The sequence below is a fragment of the Zootoca vivipara genome, chromosome 3 (genome assembly GCF_963506605.1).
Source record: "Zootoca vivipara chromosome 3, rZooViv1.1, whole genome shotgun sequence".
Taxonomy (NCBI): Eukaryota; Metazoa; Chordata; class Lepidosauria; order Squamata; family Lacertidae; genus Zootoca; species Zootoca vivipara.
This window is the reverse complement of record NC_083278.1, coordinates 62,630,330-62,645,758: the sequence shown is the minus strand read 5'-3', so window position 1 is coordinate 62,645,758 and position 15,429 is coordinate 62,630,330. Positions and strand designations below refer to the sequence as shown.

General features: G+C 38.2%; 1 protein-coding gene across 5 annotated transcripts in view; it reads right to left on the bottom strand.

Moving 5' to 3' along the window:
• Positions 1 to 5,918: 5,918 nt before the first annotated feature.
• The window catches only part of STXBP5 (syntaxin binding protein 5), a 123,644-nt gene continuing 114,133 nt past the window's right edge, over positions 5,919 to 15,429 (bottom strand). For all 5 annotated transcript variants that reach the window (XM_035108801.2, XM_035108797.2, XM_035108798.2 and 2 more), the window contains one exon: positions 5,919 to 14,252. In XM_035108801.2, coding sequence (XP_034964692.1) covers positions 14,211 to 14,252 — 42 coding nt within the window. In that variant the 3' untranslated portion in view covers positions 5,919 to 14,210. The remainder of the gene's footprint in view (positions 14,253 to 15,429) is intronic.

Sequence of the window (15,429 nt, the reverse complement as noted above, 5' to 3'; positions counted from 1 at the left end):
GCTTGGTCCCAGCTCCTGCCAACCTAGCAGTTCGAAAGCACGTCAAAATGCAAGTAGATAAATAGGAACCGCTACAGCGGGAAGGTAAACGGCGTTTCCATGTGCTGCTCTGGTTTGCCAGAAGCGGCTTTGTCATGCTGGCCACATGGCCTGGAAGCTATACGCTGGCTCCCTTGGCCAATAATGCGAGATGAGCGCGCAACCCCAGAGTCGGTCACGACTGGACCTAATGGTCAGGGGTCCCTTTACCTTTACCTTTAGGTTCATTTACTCAGGGATACTAACAGAATTTTCTGAGCCCAGTATACTGTATGTGTATTACACCTCCCCCTCCTCACCAATGTATTGGTCATAACTGTTGCTTAAGTAGATACTGTATATTAGCTTAACCTAATCTACCACACAGGGTTGTTGCAAAGATAAAAGGAGGGGGGAGAAGATAATGTACATATTCTTAAGATCCTGGGTGGAAAGCCAAGATACAAGTAGATATCACCACTTATGTAAATAAAAAATAATCATGCACAAAGCCAGAAACCAGCCCCTCTTGTTTTAACTGTCATGTTTCATAGTCCTGATATTTACAGCAAAATAGTTAAACATAAACTGTTTGGCATCCCTTATGAGCAAATAGCAAAAACACTCAATTTCACAGTTCTGGTGCCTGACTCGCAAACCCTTTGCCTAGCCTACCTCACAGGGCTGTTGTGAGGATAAAAATGGAGAAGGGAAGGCAATATACACAGCCGTGAGTTCCTGGGAGAAAATGCTACTTACAAATATACAAGGAGCAACATATAATCAAAGTTATGTGCAGTTTCACAACTCTCAGCAACACACACACAAAGTATCCTTGGGTAAAAGTACAATCTACAGGAAGTTTAACTTGCTGCAGCTGCATGGTATTTGGTTATTGTATTTGTGGATTCATTTAGTATTTTAGAATTCATTGTATAGTTTATATTTTTGTTTTATGGTTACTGTATGTTAATATATATACGGTAGATAGAGCCCAGTGAAGACATGAAGACCAGTGGTTGTGTGGAGTGCCACAGAAAATCAGGGGGAGGGGAGACTGCAATATTACTTTTTTTCCAATAGGAAGCCTCATTTGTTTAAAGTATGTTATCTTTGAGTAAAACATACCTAAGGTAGCCAAAGTAGCATACTTGGTGTGTGATGAACAAAAACAACACTCCAGTACAGAGCTGACTCCTGCATCCAGCATCAGGCTAGCACAGGGGTCAGTAAACTTTTTCAGCAAGGGGGCAGTCCACTGTCTCTCAGACCTTGTGGGGGGCAACACTATATTTTGAAGAGGGAAAAAAAGAATGAATTCCTATGTCCCACAAATAACCCAGAGATGCATTTAAAATAAAAGCACACATTCTACTCATGTAAAAACACGCCGATTCCTGGACTGTCTGCAGGCCTGATTGAGAAGGCGATTGGGCCGGCTCTGGCTCCTGGGCCTTAGTTTGCATACCATGTGCTAGCAGCAACAATGAGCTTCTCCTGGTTTTTTCCTGCTGCCTTGGGGTGCTGCCCTCCTGATTCCCAGGTAAGCTGCTTAGCATTCCTTCCTCCGATTAAGTTGTTATGCATGCTTAGCAACAGCAGTATCTGCAGGTTTAGAATGGTGCCTCCATGATTTGTGTTCTAGTTTTATTTATAAATGTCTGATTGACTTAGCTTTCATTTTTTTAAAACAGTATATCAGGTCCCTGCTAGCTTAGGTCCTGCTACATGCTTCTTTAATCTACACTAAAGACAGGAAGAATCAGCTGCACAGATAGAAGATGAGGGACACTTGGATTGCCAGTAGTACGTTAAAAGGATTTGGAGTTTTAGCAGACCACAAGCTTGAGTCAACAGTACGATGCAGCAGCAAAAAAAAAAGCTAATGCTATTCTAGGCTGCATCAGTACAGTGGTACCTCGGTTTAAGTACACAATTGGTTCCGGAAGTCTGTACTTAACCTGAAGCGTACTTAACCTGAAGCGAACTTTCCCATTGAAAGTAATGGAAAGTGGATTAATCCGTCCCAGACGGTCTGCAGAGTACTCAACCTGAAGTGTACTTAAGTTCTCCGAAAATAAGCCATACCCCGAAAATAAGCCATAGTGATAGGCATAGTGTAGGTTAAACTGTACCATACTTAATAAAAAAAATTAAGACATCTCCTGAAAATAAGCCACCGTGTGTTTTTTTGAGGAAAAATAAATATAAGACGGTGTCTTATTTTTGGAGAAACACGGTATGAGTGTAATTGGTTCTGGAAGTCCGTACTTAACCTGAAGCGTACTTAACCTGAAGCAAACTTTCCCATTGAAAGTGGATTAATCCGTTCCAGATGGGACTGTGGAGTACTTAAACTGAAAGTACTCAAACCGAGGCGTACTTAAACAGAGGTATGACTGTATACAGTCCTGATCAAGGAAATTGTCCAGGTCTCATCTGCTTTGACCACACCTTCAGTACTGTGTCCAGTTCACAATTTAAGGAAGATACTGACAAGCTGCAGTGTGTGCAGAGGAGGGCAGCCAATGGAACATTTGAGGGAATTGGGTATGTTTAGCCTGGTAAAGAGGAGACTGAGAGGAGATAGTTGTCATATCCTCAAATATCTAAAGGGCTGTCAGATGGAAGCAGCTTGTTCTGGAGTGTAGGACCCAAGCCAATGGTTTCAAGTTACAATAAAGGAGATTCCAACTAAACATCAGGAATAACTTTATTATACTAAGAGCTGTTCAACAGTGGAACAGACTCGCGTAAGAGATGGTGGCCTCTCCTTCCTTGGAGGTTTTTCAGCAGAGGTTGGATGGTCATCTATTTGATCTAGTTGAGATTCTTGCATTGCAGGGGATTGGACTAGATGACCCTTGGGGTACCTTCTAACTCTCCTATTATTCCTATACCCCATAGTTAGCAGCCCAGCCTTTAGATTCCCTTATTATTCAAGTTAGTTCTGGGATTCTATATTGTCTCTTACCAGCTTCCAGAAATGCCTTTTGACTTTTACCAGCTTCTTTGATTATCTCAGTCTAAATGTTACCAGTCTTATAGCAATGTGGTTGCCACTAAAAATAGCTTCCATTTGTCCAGAGCTCCAGCTCACTGTATTAATGCCTGAAAATTAGAAAACTGAAAAATTCCATGTTTATCAACTATACTGTGCACTAAATACTGTGCACTAAATACCCACACCACAATGTGGGGCTCCAAAATGTCTGTGGCCAATGTTACTACAGACACACGGAGCAGTGGTGAGGGGTATTTATTTTCCTGTCAAGGGGTGCATTCACGTGGGGTCACATCCTGGCAGTAGACAAGAGCAAAGTCAAGTGGGGATGCAGGACACAAAAGTGGGCAGAACAAGGGTGTCTAACCTGTGACCTTCTAGATGTTGAACTACAAGACCTAAAATCTCTGATCATTGGCAGTCTTCCAAAGGCTGATGGGAGTTGTAGAAGAACAGCATTCGGAAGGCAACAGGTAACCTGCCTATGAGGCAGGCCCTCCACTTCTCTTTTTCTGTAACCCCCCTTTCCATCAATTTCTCTCCCCCCCCTTGACACCTGCATAAAATTTGGTAAAGAGGCCCTCATTTAGAACCTATAATATACAGGTGCAGTTTTTAGTGGCAATTATATAATTTTGGTAATGTTTGATTTATTGTCTACAGAAGCTTATATTTACAGGAATATCTGCTTTGAGCAGGCAGCATTTATAGACAGTGCTGCGTCTATATACTGCATGAGATGCATGGAATTATAAAAATGGCTGTGGGGGGGGGGGAGCCCACTGCCCACCATGTACCATAGCTGGGGGAGAGGGACCTCCACTCCCCTATTTTAGGGAGTTCAGCCTTTCTTTTCCCTTTGACAGCTGCCATGCACCTTTGGAAACCAAAGTGAGGTTCAAAGCAGAGAAAAAGCAGAGGTAAAAAGCAGAGACATCACCTTGCCGACAAAGGTCCGTATAGTTAAAGCTATAAAGCTATGGTTTTCCCAGTAGTGATGTATGGAAGTGAGAGCTGGACCATAAAGAAGGCTGATCGTCGAAGAATTGATGCTTTTGAATTATGGTGCTGGAGGAGACTCTTGAGAGTCCCATGGACTGCTAGAAGATCAAACCTATCAATTCTTAAGGAAATCAGCCCTGAGTGCTCCCTGGAAGGACAGATCGTGAAGCTGAGGCTCCAATACTTTGGCCACCTCATGAGAAGAGAAGAATCCTTGGAAAAGACCCTGATGTTGGGAAAGATTGAGGGCACTAGGAGAAGGGGACGACAGAGGACAAGATGGTTGGACAGTGTTTTCGAAGCTACGAACATGAGTTTGACCAAACTACGGGAGGCAGAGCAAGACAGGAGTGCCTGGCGTGCTATGGTCCATGGGGTCACGAAGAGTCGGACACGACTAAACGACTAAACAACAACAACAAACTCCTATTCCAAGTACTGAATTGCTGTGGCAAAAAAAAAACAGATCATTCATATTGGCCGACACATGTTAGCTTATTTTGATACAGTTCACTTAATTTTTGTGTGCCACCTTGATTAAGTATTTTTTTGTATACTAGAAACTAAAGGCTGAGCAGTAGGGAGACTGTTATATAATTGATAGTTAACACTAAGCATTGTAATACTCGCCGTATCATCAATGCAATCTTACATGAGTGTGACGCTGTTTGCAGGGCTCATTTATGGTTTGGGGTGGATGCCAGCTTTAAGTTTAACTAAGCATGCAGCAGCAGCAGCAGCAGCTATCTCTGGCATGAACAACCAGACCTGCAGATTAGTCACATATCATGGAGAACAGATTGCAATTGAATCTAAATAGTAAAAAGGTGATGTGCATACTAGGAAGGAGCCATGCCTCCTCGTGATAGATGGGATTTCTGAAGTCCCATTTGATCAGGTAACAACTTTGAGGATACTCTGCCTAAGATCTAGTGCTGTTCTTTGACAGGCTCCAACCTGATTCTCAAAGGCAGAAAATGCATACACTGGTAAGACTGCAATACTATGAAACTTTACTTATGTAAACACCCTGTTAAACAATAAGGCTTACTTCCAAGTAAAGATAGTGGTTGGACTCCAAAATTATCAAGATAGTTGAAAATTAAATTGTTCTAAATATTTTTAGTACACTCCTAGCAATATTTACTGAATATTGGTCTTGAGTGCAGGTATGCATAGTACTTTCTAAAGCTATGTACTGATAAACCAAACTTATTGCCCAAATTTAAGTGGATTGATTTTAATGTATGCAGCAATTGAGCATTTTACCAGCTATGTATGGATTAAATTCTTCCAAAATCTTTTCTTGTTATAAAACTGTTAATTCATTAATTGTACTGTAGACACTTATAGCCCATCTTCTATTAAAATATTCAAGAGTTACAAAATTAAATCTCCATTTAGTCTAAAATTCTAACAGTAATCAAGCTAATGCATCCAGAAGCTGATAAGCAGGTTATGAAAATAATGACCATCCATTGTGTGTTTCAAGCACCTGGTAAATCAGAGGCAGGTTGTGTCTGAAGGTGGTCATCTTCTGAAAATTCTGAGGTCATCTCAACCATCTTTCCTGTGTGATAAATCAAACAACATGACTGCTATAAACCATTATTTGAACAACTGAGAGCCAGATATACCCTTACATAGGCAATGACCCAATTCGCATGTAACAGTAAGCCAAACCATCCCTTAGCGTGAACAAGCTAATATGTGGGTTTCCAGAATGAACATGGGCTATATTCCTCCTCTGGCCTTGCTGCTGCCATGCTACCAGGATGTAAATCCTGATTTGGCTTAGCATTACAATAAAACCCAGTCTTGTGGTCTGTCACACTCAACAAACCACAAGCTGCAAAAAGCCACACACACACACACACACACACACACACCCGTTTAGTGCTTGTGGTTTGTCAGGGCAGGGGTTGGGGAGAGAAAATCACTAGTGTGGGTTTGCACATAACTAAGACAAACCATGGCTTAGCCTGGGTCACATGACAGTAGCAGGATCAGGGGTGGAACACATTAGACAGAGTCTGCTTTGTGAACCTGCACATTTGCGCTGAGCCATGGTTTGGCTTAGCAATATAGGCAATCTGGGCCATACTCACTAAGGAGGGGGTACAAACAGAAGGTGGGAAATTATAGGATTTACTCAGCCAGAGGCAGCAGTCCTTTAACTTTTCTACATCAAAGCACATTAGCATTCTCTTCTTCATGGAATAATAAATTTTATCTTCCAATTCATATAACACAGAAGAAGTCCTGAAGTGTGCGCAACATTATAGTATAAAGCATGGAGCCATGCATGGTGGGGAAGAGACTTCCCTGACCACCATGTTTCTCTTTATTGCTAAAAGACACAACAGCTTCTTACAGAGATCTGGCACACAATCACTAGCAAAATCAATGAAAGTGAAAAACAGATAGATTTTCAAAGTACAAATTAAACACATCCAAGATGACGAATATAGGAAAATCCTGAAGGAACATTTGCATTTCTTCTAGCAGTAAGAAATACCCTCAAGCATGGACTGCATCAAGAGGCAAAATGATTACATGAAACAAAAACCAGGTTTGTTTTGTTTCAGGAGACATTTGAATAGTTTATTTTGCCCATTCAGAGCCCTTCAGCATAATGACACATTCATATACACATATGAACAGTATTTTCTGAAACATTAATGTATAGTACATTTTCCTTTTAAAATACCAGCTGCACAGGTTTTTTTTATTTACAAAAATATCCCATACTTAATTTTAATGTTTGTAATGACATACTTTAGGATCAAGTACATAAAGTAAAATAACTATGCAGTCTAACATTTCCATTTGTAATGGTATGGATTGGAGTTCATATAAAACTATATTGGTAGACAGATGAATTTGCAACCCTATCCTAAGATGCATTTCCCATTTTCATCTTCAGAACACGTAGTGGGGCTCCGCAAGACTGAAATTAACAAGTGGAAGTGAGGAATAAATTAAAAACAAAAAAGACACAATGCACAGAGACTAAGATACATATAAGCTAGAAGTTCTATATCAAGCATGCTTACCCAATGAGTAATGTGAGAAACATTTATTGATGTTCTTAATCCCCCTGAACCCCCACCCCCAACCCTGCAATGATGCTTGCATAATGAAACAGTAGCATAACCAGAAGCCGCTCCTCCTAGATCTAACCAATATGAATAGTGGTGTATGAATTTAAAGTAAAATGAGTACAATTTATTTACAAATTTTGAAAGGGTTGTTAACACTTAACAGTTTCCCCATTTTGTATTAGCCAATATCAAATAGCAGCTCCATGGATGATGCCATGATTTCATCAAAAAATCAAAACTTGTTCATTTTTTAAAAAAAATGTAGTGGTCAAGAAGAAACACAAACTGCAGTCGCTTGAAGTTTAGAAAGATCAATTTCCTAAGTGCTTTATCAAAAAATGCTAATAATAATTTAGTTGCATCTTTGATTTCTATAATCAAAACTATATCTCAAATTAGTTTAAAATTAAAAACTACACTCATCTGTGAACTTGAAACAACCATGATTTATATAGGAAACATGTATAGTAATAGCCATGCACTTTTCTTGGTTTGATTCTCAATGCATGTTAAACAATGTTAAAAATTCAGATAATTCACATATACTGGACATTTATCTTTGTTTACCGCCCACCACCCTCAACTATAAAATTCATTCAAACAGGATCTTTATTATTTCTTTTGGCAGTAATGTCACTAACATTCACAGGGGGAAAGAATTCACAATACTTCACAGAAAATATCTAGACTGTGGGAGCAAGTGCAGCTGAGAATTTGTACAGTAAACAAAGGCAAACAATGAGCATTTTCAATCATTGGGCACACCACAACTACACTACAAGTGCAGTCATATTCTTATCTGTATGCATCAGAGCACTAACAAATAGGATGGTTCACCAACCACAGGAATATGCACTTTAAAAAACATTCTGAGGACAAGTAACAATCAATGAGTATAAAATATATGCAGAAACCAGAACTTCAAAATACAAAAGGAAAGCTTTAATTGACAAAAATACGTGGAATCCACTTTTAATTTTTGGAAATTTTAAAAGGCTGAAGAAAATACCTGAAAATCTAGAATTTTATATATACTCATGAAAAAGAAGAGTTATGGTAAATGTCCATCAACAAGCTGCAGCTATTTCAAACAGTTTTACAACTGAGGTGTGTGTGTATACTTCTTGTAGCAGTTCTTTTTAGATTAAACTATAGGTTTATTTTAAGCTAGTAACGCTAGAGTATTTCTAATTAATCAAGATGGGTTAATTTGTTACTGTTATCTCGATATGAGATGAATTTATTTCTTATTATAAGCTTAATTGTATGCATAATATATATACATTAAGTTCTTTGACAAACTTAACATCAGGTTTTTAAAATTAAAAGATAGAGCATATATTTTAATTTGGTAACAAACTATATTCTTATAGCATAATGTATAAATATCGCTGTGGCTGCAATCCAGCCATGGTTACCTGTGCTCAACTCTCACTCATTTCCATAGAACCAAAGCACATATTACTTGTGAACAAGATTGCAGTTTTGTGTAGTTATTAAACAAATCTGAAAGTGTTTCAGTAATTTAGAAATAAATAAAAAATTCAGAGAAATTGTATACCGGTCTTATGAATCTTCCAAATCTAGCACTGGAACTCTATTTCAAATGAGGAAGCAGGTCCCTGTATACAGTCTTTATTATCGTGGATCCTCTCCCCTTATGGGCATGGAGGTCCCTGCCCATAAAAGAATTTGTCCATGCAAAGGGTGCAAAGCTGTTTGTGTACAGAAAGAACTTTCCAAACTATTTTATGTACAGATAAGTGAATTCAAGACTCAAATGTACGTGAAAGGATTTAAGTACTCAAGGTTGCATTACTTAAGGTGCAGGGAAAAGAAATTCAAGTTTACGGTTCTGATTAGATCAGTGCTATAGAAAGCAAAAAGGAAACACCACTGCATCAAAAATCACCTTTGGCTATAGCTTTCTAATGTAGTATTTGTCAGATGAGGGACGCCTTGAGCAAAAATGTGTAACAAAACCATACAAGTGCAGGTGGAAATCAGCTGATTAACTTTATACCTACTATACTGTAATGTAATGAATGTTGATGGTGTCACACTTTCAGACTTGCTTGGAATACACACAATTATTTACATGAAGTAACATTCAGAAGTTACAATTTGGCAGTTTTCTTACTAAAGAAACATGTCTTTAGTTTAATTATAATTAAACACAGTAACATTACATGAAAGACAAGTAGCAGCAGTTTGTTTGCATTTTAGTAACATATAAAAAAAGTTTAGGCTGAGTTTAGATGCTCATTCCTCTGTAGCACTGGCAGCAAATTAACCCAGCTAATGTGGCATGAGCCCTGACCCAGCATCAGCAGCTTGATAAGTGTACAAATGGAAATTGGAGAAGGAGCCTTGCTTGGGCAGAGTCTCTTCTTTATTTTTGTAGTTCCTAAGTGCAGCAGCTTCCTCTAGTCACATTCACAAGTAGGTCTTTTACTCTGAAGGAAAACTGCACTCTCCTTTTAAAAAGGCTATGTGAGTGCTTCTTGCAGACTCCATGCTTTGATGTACTAAAATACCAACTTTTACTAAGTCCAAGAGCAATCTAGAAATCAAGAGGATGTACATGTGTGTCTGTGAAATTATGGTCAATAGCCAATAGGTATCTACAACAGTTTGCCAAAATATACTTCATTACCTATTGCAGCAGTGCTGGTAATGTTTCCAAAGGATTATCTTGGCTTTTCCAGGATATAACTTGAAGTGTGTGTGTGGGGGGGGGGCTAAATTGAAATATGCACATGTTTCATGAGGTTTTTTTTAATCTTGCCACAAAACATGTTTCCACATCTTGCCAATTTTTAGATAGAGGCTCAAAAGTGGCAAGAGTCTTCCTGTGCCTCTGAAAGTACAGCAGCTGCACAATCCTATTCAGTTTCCCCCTCCATAGCACATTTTTAAAAGTTTCTTGCAACAGCCGCTATTAACTGCTGCTTCAGCACCATTAAAATCACATCTGTATAACAGCAAGGGAAACCAAACTTTTGGGAACTTATTGTAACCAGAAGGAAACAAATCTTATGGGAAAAGTTCTCCTAGCCAAATCTGTATGCAACATGATATCATTAATTTCTAAGAAGAAATCAGATTAAATAAAAAATCATATTCCAGTAGTAATGTTTTGGTGTACTGAACAGCATCAAACTGGCATGAAAAAGATGGGAGATCCTTTCAGGGAACTTTATCCCCCACCTCTATTCCCTTTTTCAAGTCAAAATTCAAACCCTGAGAAAATTCAGCACAACACTACAAAAAACTTCCAGTATCAGTTTAACCAGAAACTATGGGAGGCCTAAAAAATAAAATAAAATAATGAACATGTGTTTACCATGGCCAACAGCAGCTCTACACTACTGCCTCCCAGTATCTAAAAGTTATCTGTACACAGCCTTATTTGATAATTTGATCAAATAATCAAATTCAAATTCCAGCCAAGAGAATAATGTTATTTCTCCCAACAGTATGCCAAACAAACTCTATACAAAGTAAATTTCCCTATTAGTACAACTTATCTTGCTGCAGTGAGGTTGGCAAACATTACTGAATTGCCAAAACTAGACAGACAGCCCAACAATTTGCTACTATTTAATTTCTGCATTTTTTTAAAAAAACAAAACAAATTATTTTATTTATGGTATAAAATGTGAGAACACATACACATTATAATAGATACTATGCTATTCTTTGTGCTAGCATGAACTTCCTTATTCTTCATTTCCTACTGGCTGTCAAATATTCGCTGCTCAGAAAGCTACAGATCCTGTCTCAAATAATTCAACTTCAAAAGGAGTGTACCACTTTGGGGATTTTCTGCAAAGGAATGTGGATAGCAGTAAATCTTCATTTACCATAGAGTTACTGTATCTTGCTCTGGGCATTTTCTATAGTGGGCAAAAGTGATTATTCACTATAATTTTAATTTGTGTGAAAAGACAGACTTCCTTCCCCCTTTTTAAAAAATAAACCAATGTTATGTTAGGTTCATTATTACGTTTTGTGCTTCTGACTCCAAATACAAAATACTTATTTGACACAATCCATATGAAGATTAGCAGTGAGAAATCAGTAAGTTATGTATCTCCACTTGAAATAAGTGGGGTTTAAAAGTGCTTATCTAAGGCTGGATCATGCCATTTATACACAAGACAGAATTTAACATTAAAAAAAGGAAATTTCAAATGCACAGAGAAGTTATCATAACGAACAGTTACTACTGTTTACGTTTGAATGTCCACATCACTTAACAATCTTTTATTATTTGATTTATTGATTTTTCTCAGTGTTTTCACATATAGCTAAATGCAAATAAAGTAATTTGTTTAAAACAGAAAATCTGTTTCCAGGCAGCAGAATGAAAAAGTGAATAACTAGTCCCTAAACAAGTTGCTTTAGTTTTGACTCAAATATTTGCTGTAGAGGATTGACTGCTGCCCAAAATCACATCTGTAGGCTTAGACTTAGAGCACTGTGTGGTTATGGAAAGAGTTGAATCTGCTTCCCATATGGACAACTGAATATCATGGCACTCTACCCAAAGCTGCACTGCGGGGAGGCAAAAAGCTGGTATAAGTACAGTACTAAAACACACCCTCCAGCAGCCCCAACCTGAAACACAAATTCAAACATTCTTGCAGATTGTAGTTTCCCACCCCCAAGTGACCTTTGGTTGCAACCAACATGCTGCAGCGATTTAGTTGCATCAAATTCAAAGGGTTATAACCTTATCTTAATCACATTTACTTAAGAGGCAAGTCTCATTATATTTGCGCAAAACACACTATGCAGGACCAGCCAGTAACTTTTTCAACCTGGACTGCACATGACATTTGGGGAATGGGGAACACAATTTTTAAATGCCAATGCTGAACCGACACTAGGGAATTTTATTTTGGCTCAAACTGCAGTCTATGTTCACAACGTTAGAAGTTAAGACAACCCATTCAACATGTACACAGCACCACCAAGTTTAGGAAAATAAAACCCCAAACCTCTGGCCAAACACTGGCACTTTCTTACAAACAGAGCCTCAACTAGTTCAGGCTGCTTGCAAATTATCACAAATTTGTACTATTTCCAGCTTCTAACATGACTAAGATTATTATTTATGCATTTTCATAAATATTTTTTTAAAATAAATTCATATATTCTTATTACATTATGGCTTTGGTGCAACCTTCATTAGCTAAAATATACTGCTTCAATTTGGCACATCTTAAATCCCTCCTCTCATACAAATCAAAGTAGGAATCTACCAGTTGCTAAAGTGGTAAAATATTCATTTTTTAAATGCCAAGTTCTGGAAACAATCCATTCTGACTTTAATGTCACTCGGCAATTCAGGCAGTGAACTTAAGAACACTTACATGGAGGAAAAGTCAATTCAAATCAACGGTACTTGCTCCCAAGTAAATGTGCTTGAAATTCTGGAGACAGCTTCTTTGCTGCTTTTTTTTTTACACTTGCTAACAGGTTCTTTGAACTGTATTGGGGGGGGGAACCCCCAAGAACTGTTTTAATCTAATGCAAGTGATAAAAATGATTACTATTAGCCATCAAGTTGTATCTCAAGAGTTCAACACTTTCTTGAAGTTCAACACTGCTTGAACTAAGGACTATTTAACCTGGTAGTTAAGTCTGATTGGGCATATAAGCTAACTACATATCTGATAGATCCTGTTTAAGTGCCTGCACTAATACATTCTCTTAAACACACAAAAGATGTACAGCATGAATTAAACTCAAAACCAATTACAAATATTTTATAAATTGACTAACTGTATTTTCAGGAAAATAAAAAAGGTAGGGTCGACTGAAAGATGACATTTTTTTCTCTCTCATTGCGGTAGACTTTTTTTTCTTTTTTCTTTACTCTTTACACTACACAGCCATAACACAAATGAAAACTTTCAGCATGATGTGCAGTTGAATCACTTTTTTTTACAATGCAAAAAACTTCTCTTGCTTTGCACTTGACATGGGCTGTGTTCAGATGTCATGCTAAGTCACAGTTTGTTGTGATGGGAATGAGCTGCAGCAAGCCCCATGTGTCACCTTTTTTCTTCTGGTGTGGCTGCGAGAAGTTCCGAAGCTTTTGCTTTGTTTTGGATTAACTATATAGTGTCAGGTCCAAACCTTAAACCATGGCTAAGTGTAACAATGGTTCATCGAAACAGGCCAGCTTTATAATCTATGGTTTGAAAGTATGTTTCAAAGTATGTTTCAAATAAACCATACCGAAAATTAACCACATTATGTCAAGTTCAGATAAGATCAACAAGCTACGGTTAATCAAAAGCTTCCAATGACCTCCTTGTAGCTACAACAAAGGAAAGAGAGTGTGTGTGCAAGAGCCGAAATGCTTGCTGCTTTTCATTTCTGTCACAATAAGCTATGGTTTATAATGACATCCAAACACAGCCACAGTATGGTGATGCAAATACAAGAATACTAGATCAGGGGTCCAAGAAGATACTATGTGCATGTTAACTATCTATAGATTCAGAATGGAGCTCGCATACTTCTTTTGTCAGATCAGAAAATTGGTGGCATCAAGTCATTTCTAGTAACAGCTATAATGGCGTGCTCTAAGGAGGGAAGGTATAGATCAGCTACTAGTAGTCCCCTAAGATGAACAACTTTATTCTAGCTCTTGGACCCCTGATTTATTGCAGCCTCCTACAGGAGGATGAAACACTGGCAGCAACAACAATAGCACAAAAACTTTTGGCATATGAAATATTAACACAGGATAGATCCTGCATTGCCCCTGCTCATCTGATACCAAAGTTTCCCTTTTTGTCCATGTGTTCTCTTGTTGACTCTGTTCCCAAGCTCCTAGTCATCCCACAGGTAAAGACACACACACACTGTGTGGGTGCCAGTTTTAAATATAATGACCCTCAGTTAAAGCTGCATGACTGAGGTAAAACAGTGTGTGATTTGTGCTAGGAAAGATCAGTATCCATTGGCTGACACCCTTGCACTTCTGCTGGTCCTGCAGAAGTTAATGAAAAGGAGATTTTTCTTCAAGGTAAAGTTATATAGATGCATTTGGAAATGCGTTGTCAGAACTGGTACCATTTCTTATCTTTGCATTTCAACATCATCTAAAAATGAAACAGAGGAACACAACATAGTTATGCATATGGTATGGTACACTGTACAGTTCACTTTTGAAGTTGGTGTAAGGAGGGAATTCTAAGAATAGAGAACTGCCTACTAAGTAAAGGAGAAGAATAACAACTAAATGATTAAGGAGATCAGAGATACATGATTAAAGCTGTGCATGAATAAGCCTTCTAGCCATCTGCCTGTGACAATAGAAAGTTTAGTCCCCATACTGCTGGACTCTGTGTGAAAGAAGGATGAGCACAAAGTATTTTGCTGCCTGAGGTGAAGCATAAGATTAAGGCTGGGTAATATACCGTATAATATTTTCCAAAACCAGTTTGAAGTCCATGATCATGATAACGGTTTTCTAATTTTTGACCTGGGAATATATTGTGAATTATGATGTATGTGTGTGTATGCTATGCAAAAATCACAATATGGGAAAAACCATGAAGCCAGCCAGTGCCTCTACAGCACCATCCTTATTTCAGACATTGTGATATATTGGTATATTGTGTCATTTAATTAGTGATATATTGTGATGTTGAAAACCAGCTATTGCCCAGCGATACAAGATGGCACCAACTTCCCCCATTCCTGGCAATTTAACCTAAGAATTTAATCTTACATAAAACCTGGTCATGGGCAGTGTCTTCCACTGCACCTGGAGAGCAGGAGATTAGCTTATGGAACATAAGGCAGACCATGTGGAACACACAGCTCTGTCCTTCAACACCGTGTCGCTGCTCCCTGCCTGTCAGCATCTCTCACCTGAGACTGCCACCTCACTTTGTCTAGTGAAAGGGTCACTCACCCAGTGTATATGAGTGAAAGGGCTAAATGTCTTTCTTTTTTAAAAAGATGCTTTTTAGTAGTTTTCTTAACAAACACACACATAAATTAACAAAAATAATAAAATAACAAAAGTAAATAAAAATCCAGCCATCCATAAATCCATAGGTTCTTACTGTTCTTACAAAAGAACTTATGCCACCATGTTCTTAATTCTCAGTTCCTTAACTTCCCCAATAGACTTCCATCTTTCTCAAAGCGGGTCTGTCTTATTTGTTTAATAAACTGCTTCTTTAATCATTTCGTCATTTCTACTGTTATCTGAATACTATACTTATAATCCATATTGTGGTTTGCGAAAATTAATCAAAGCATGTAACT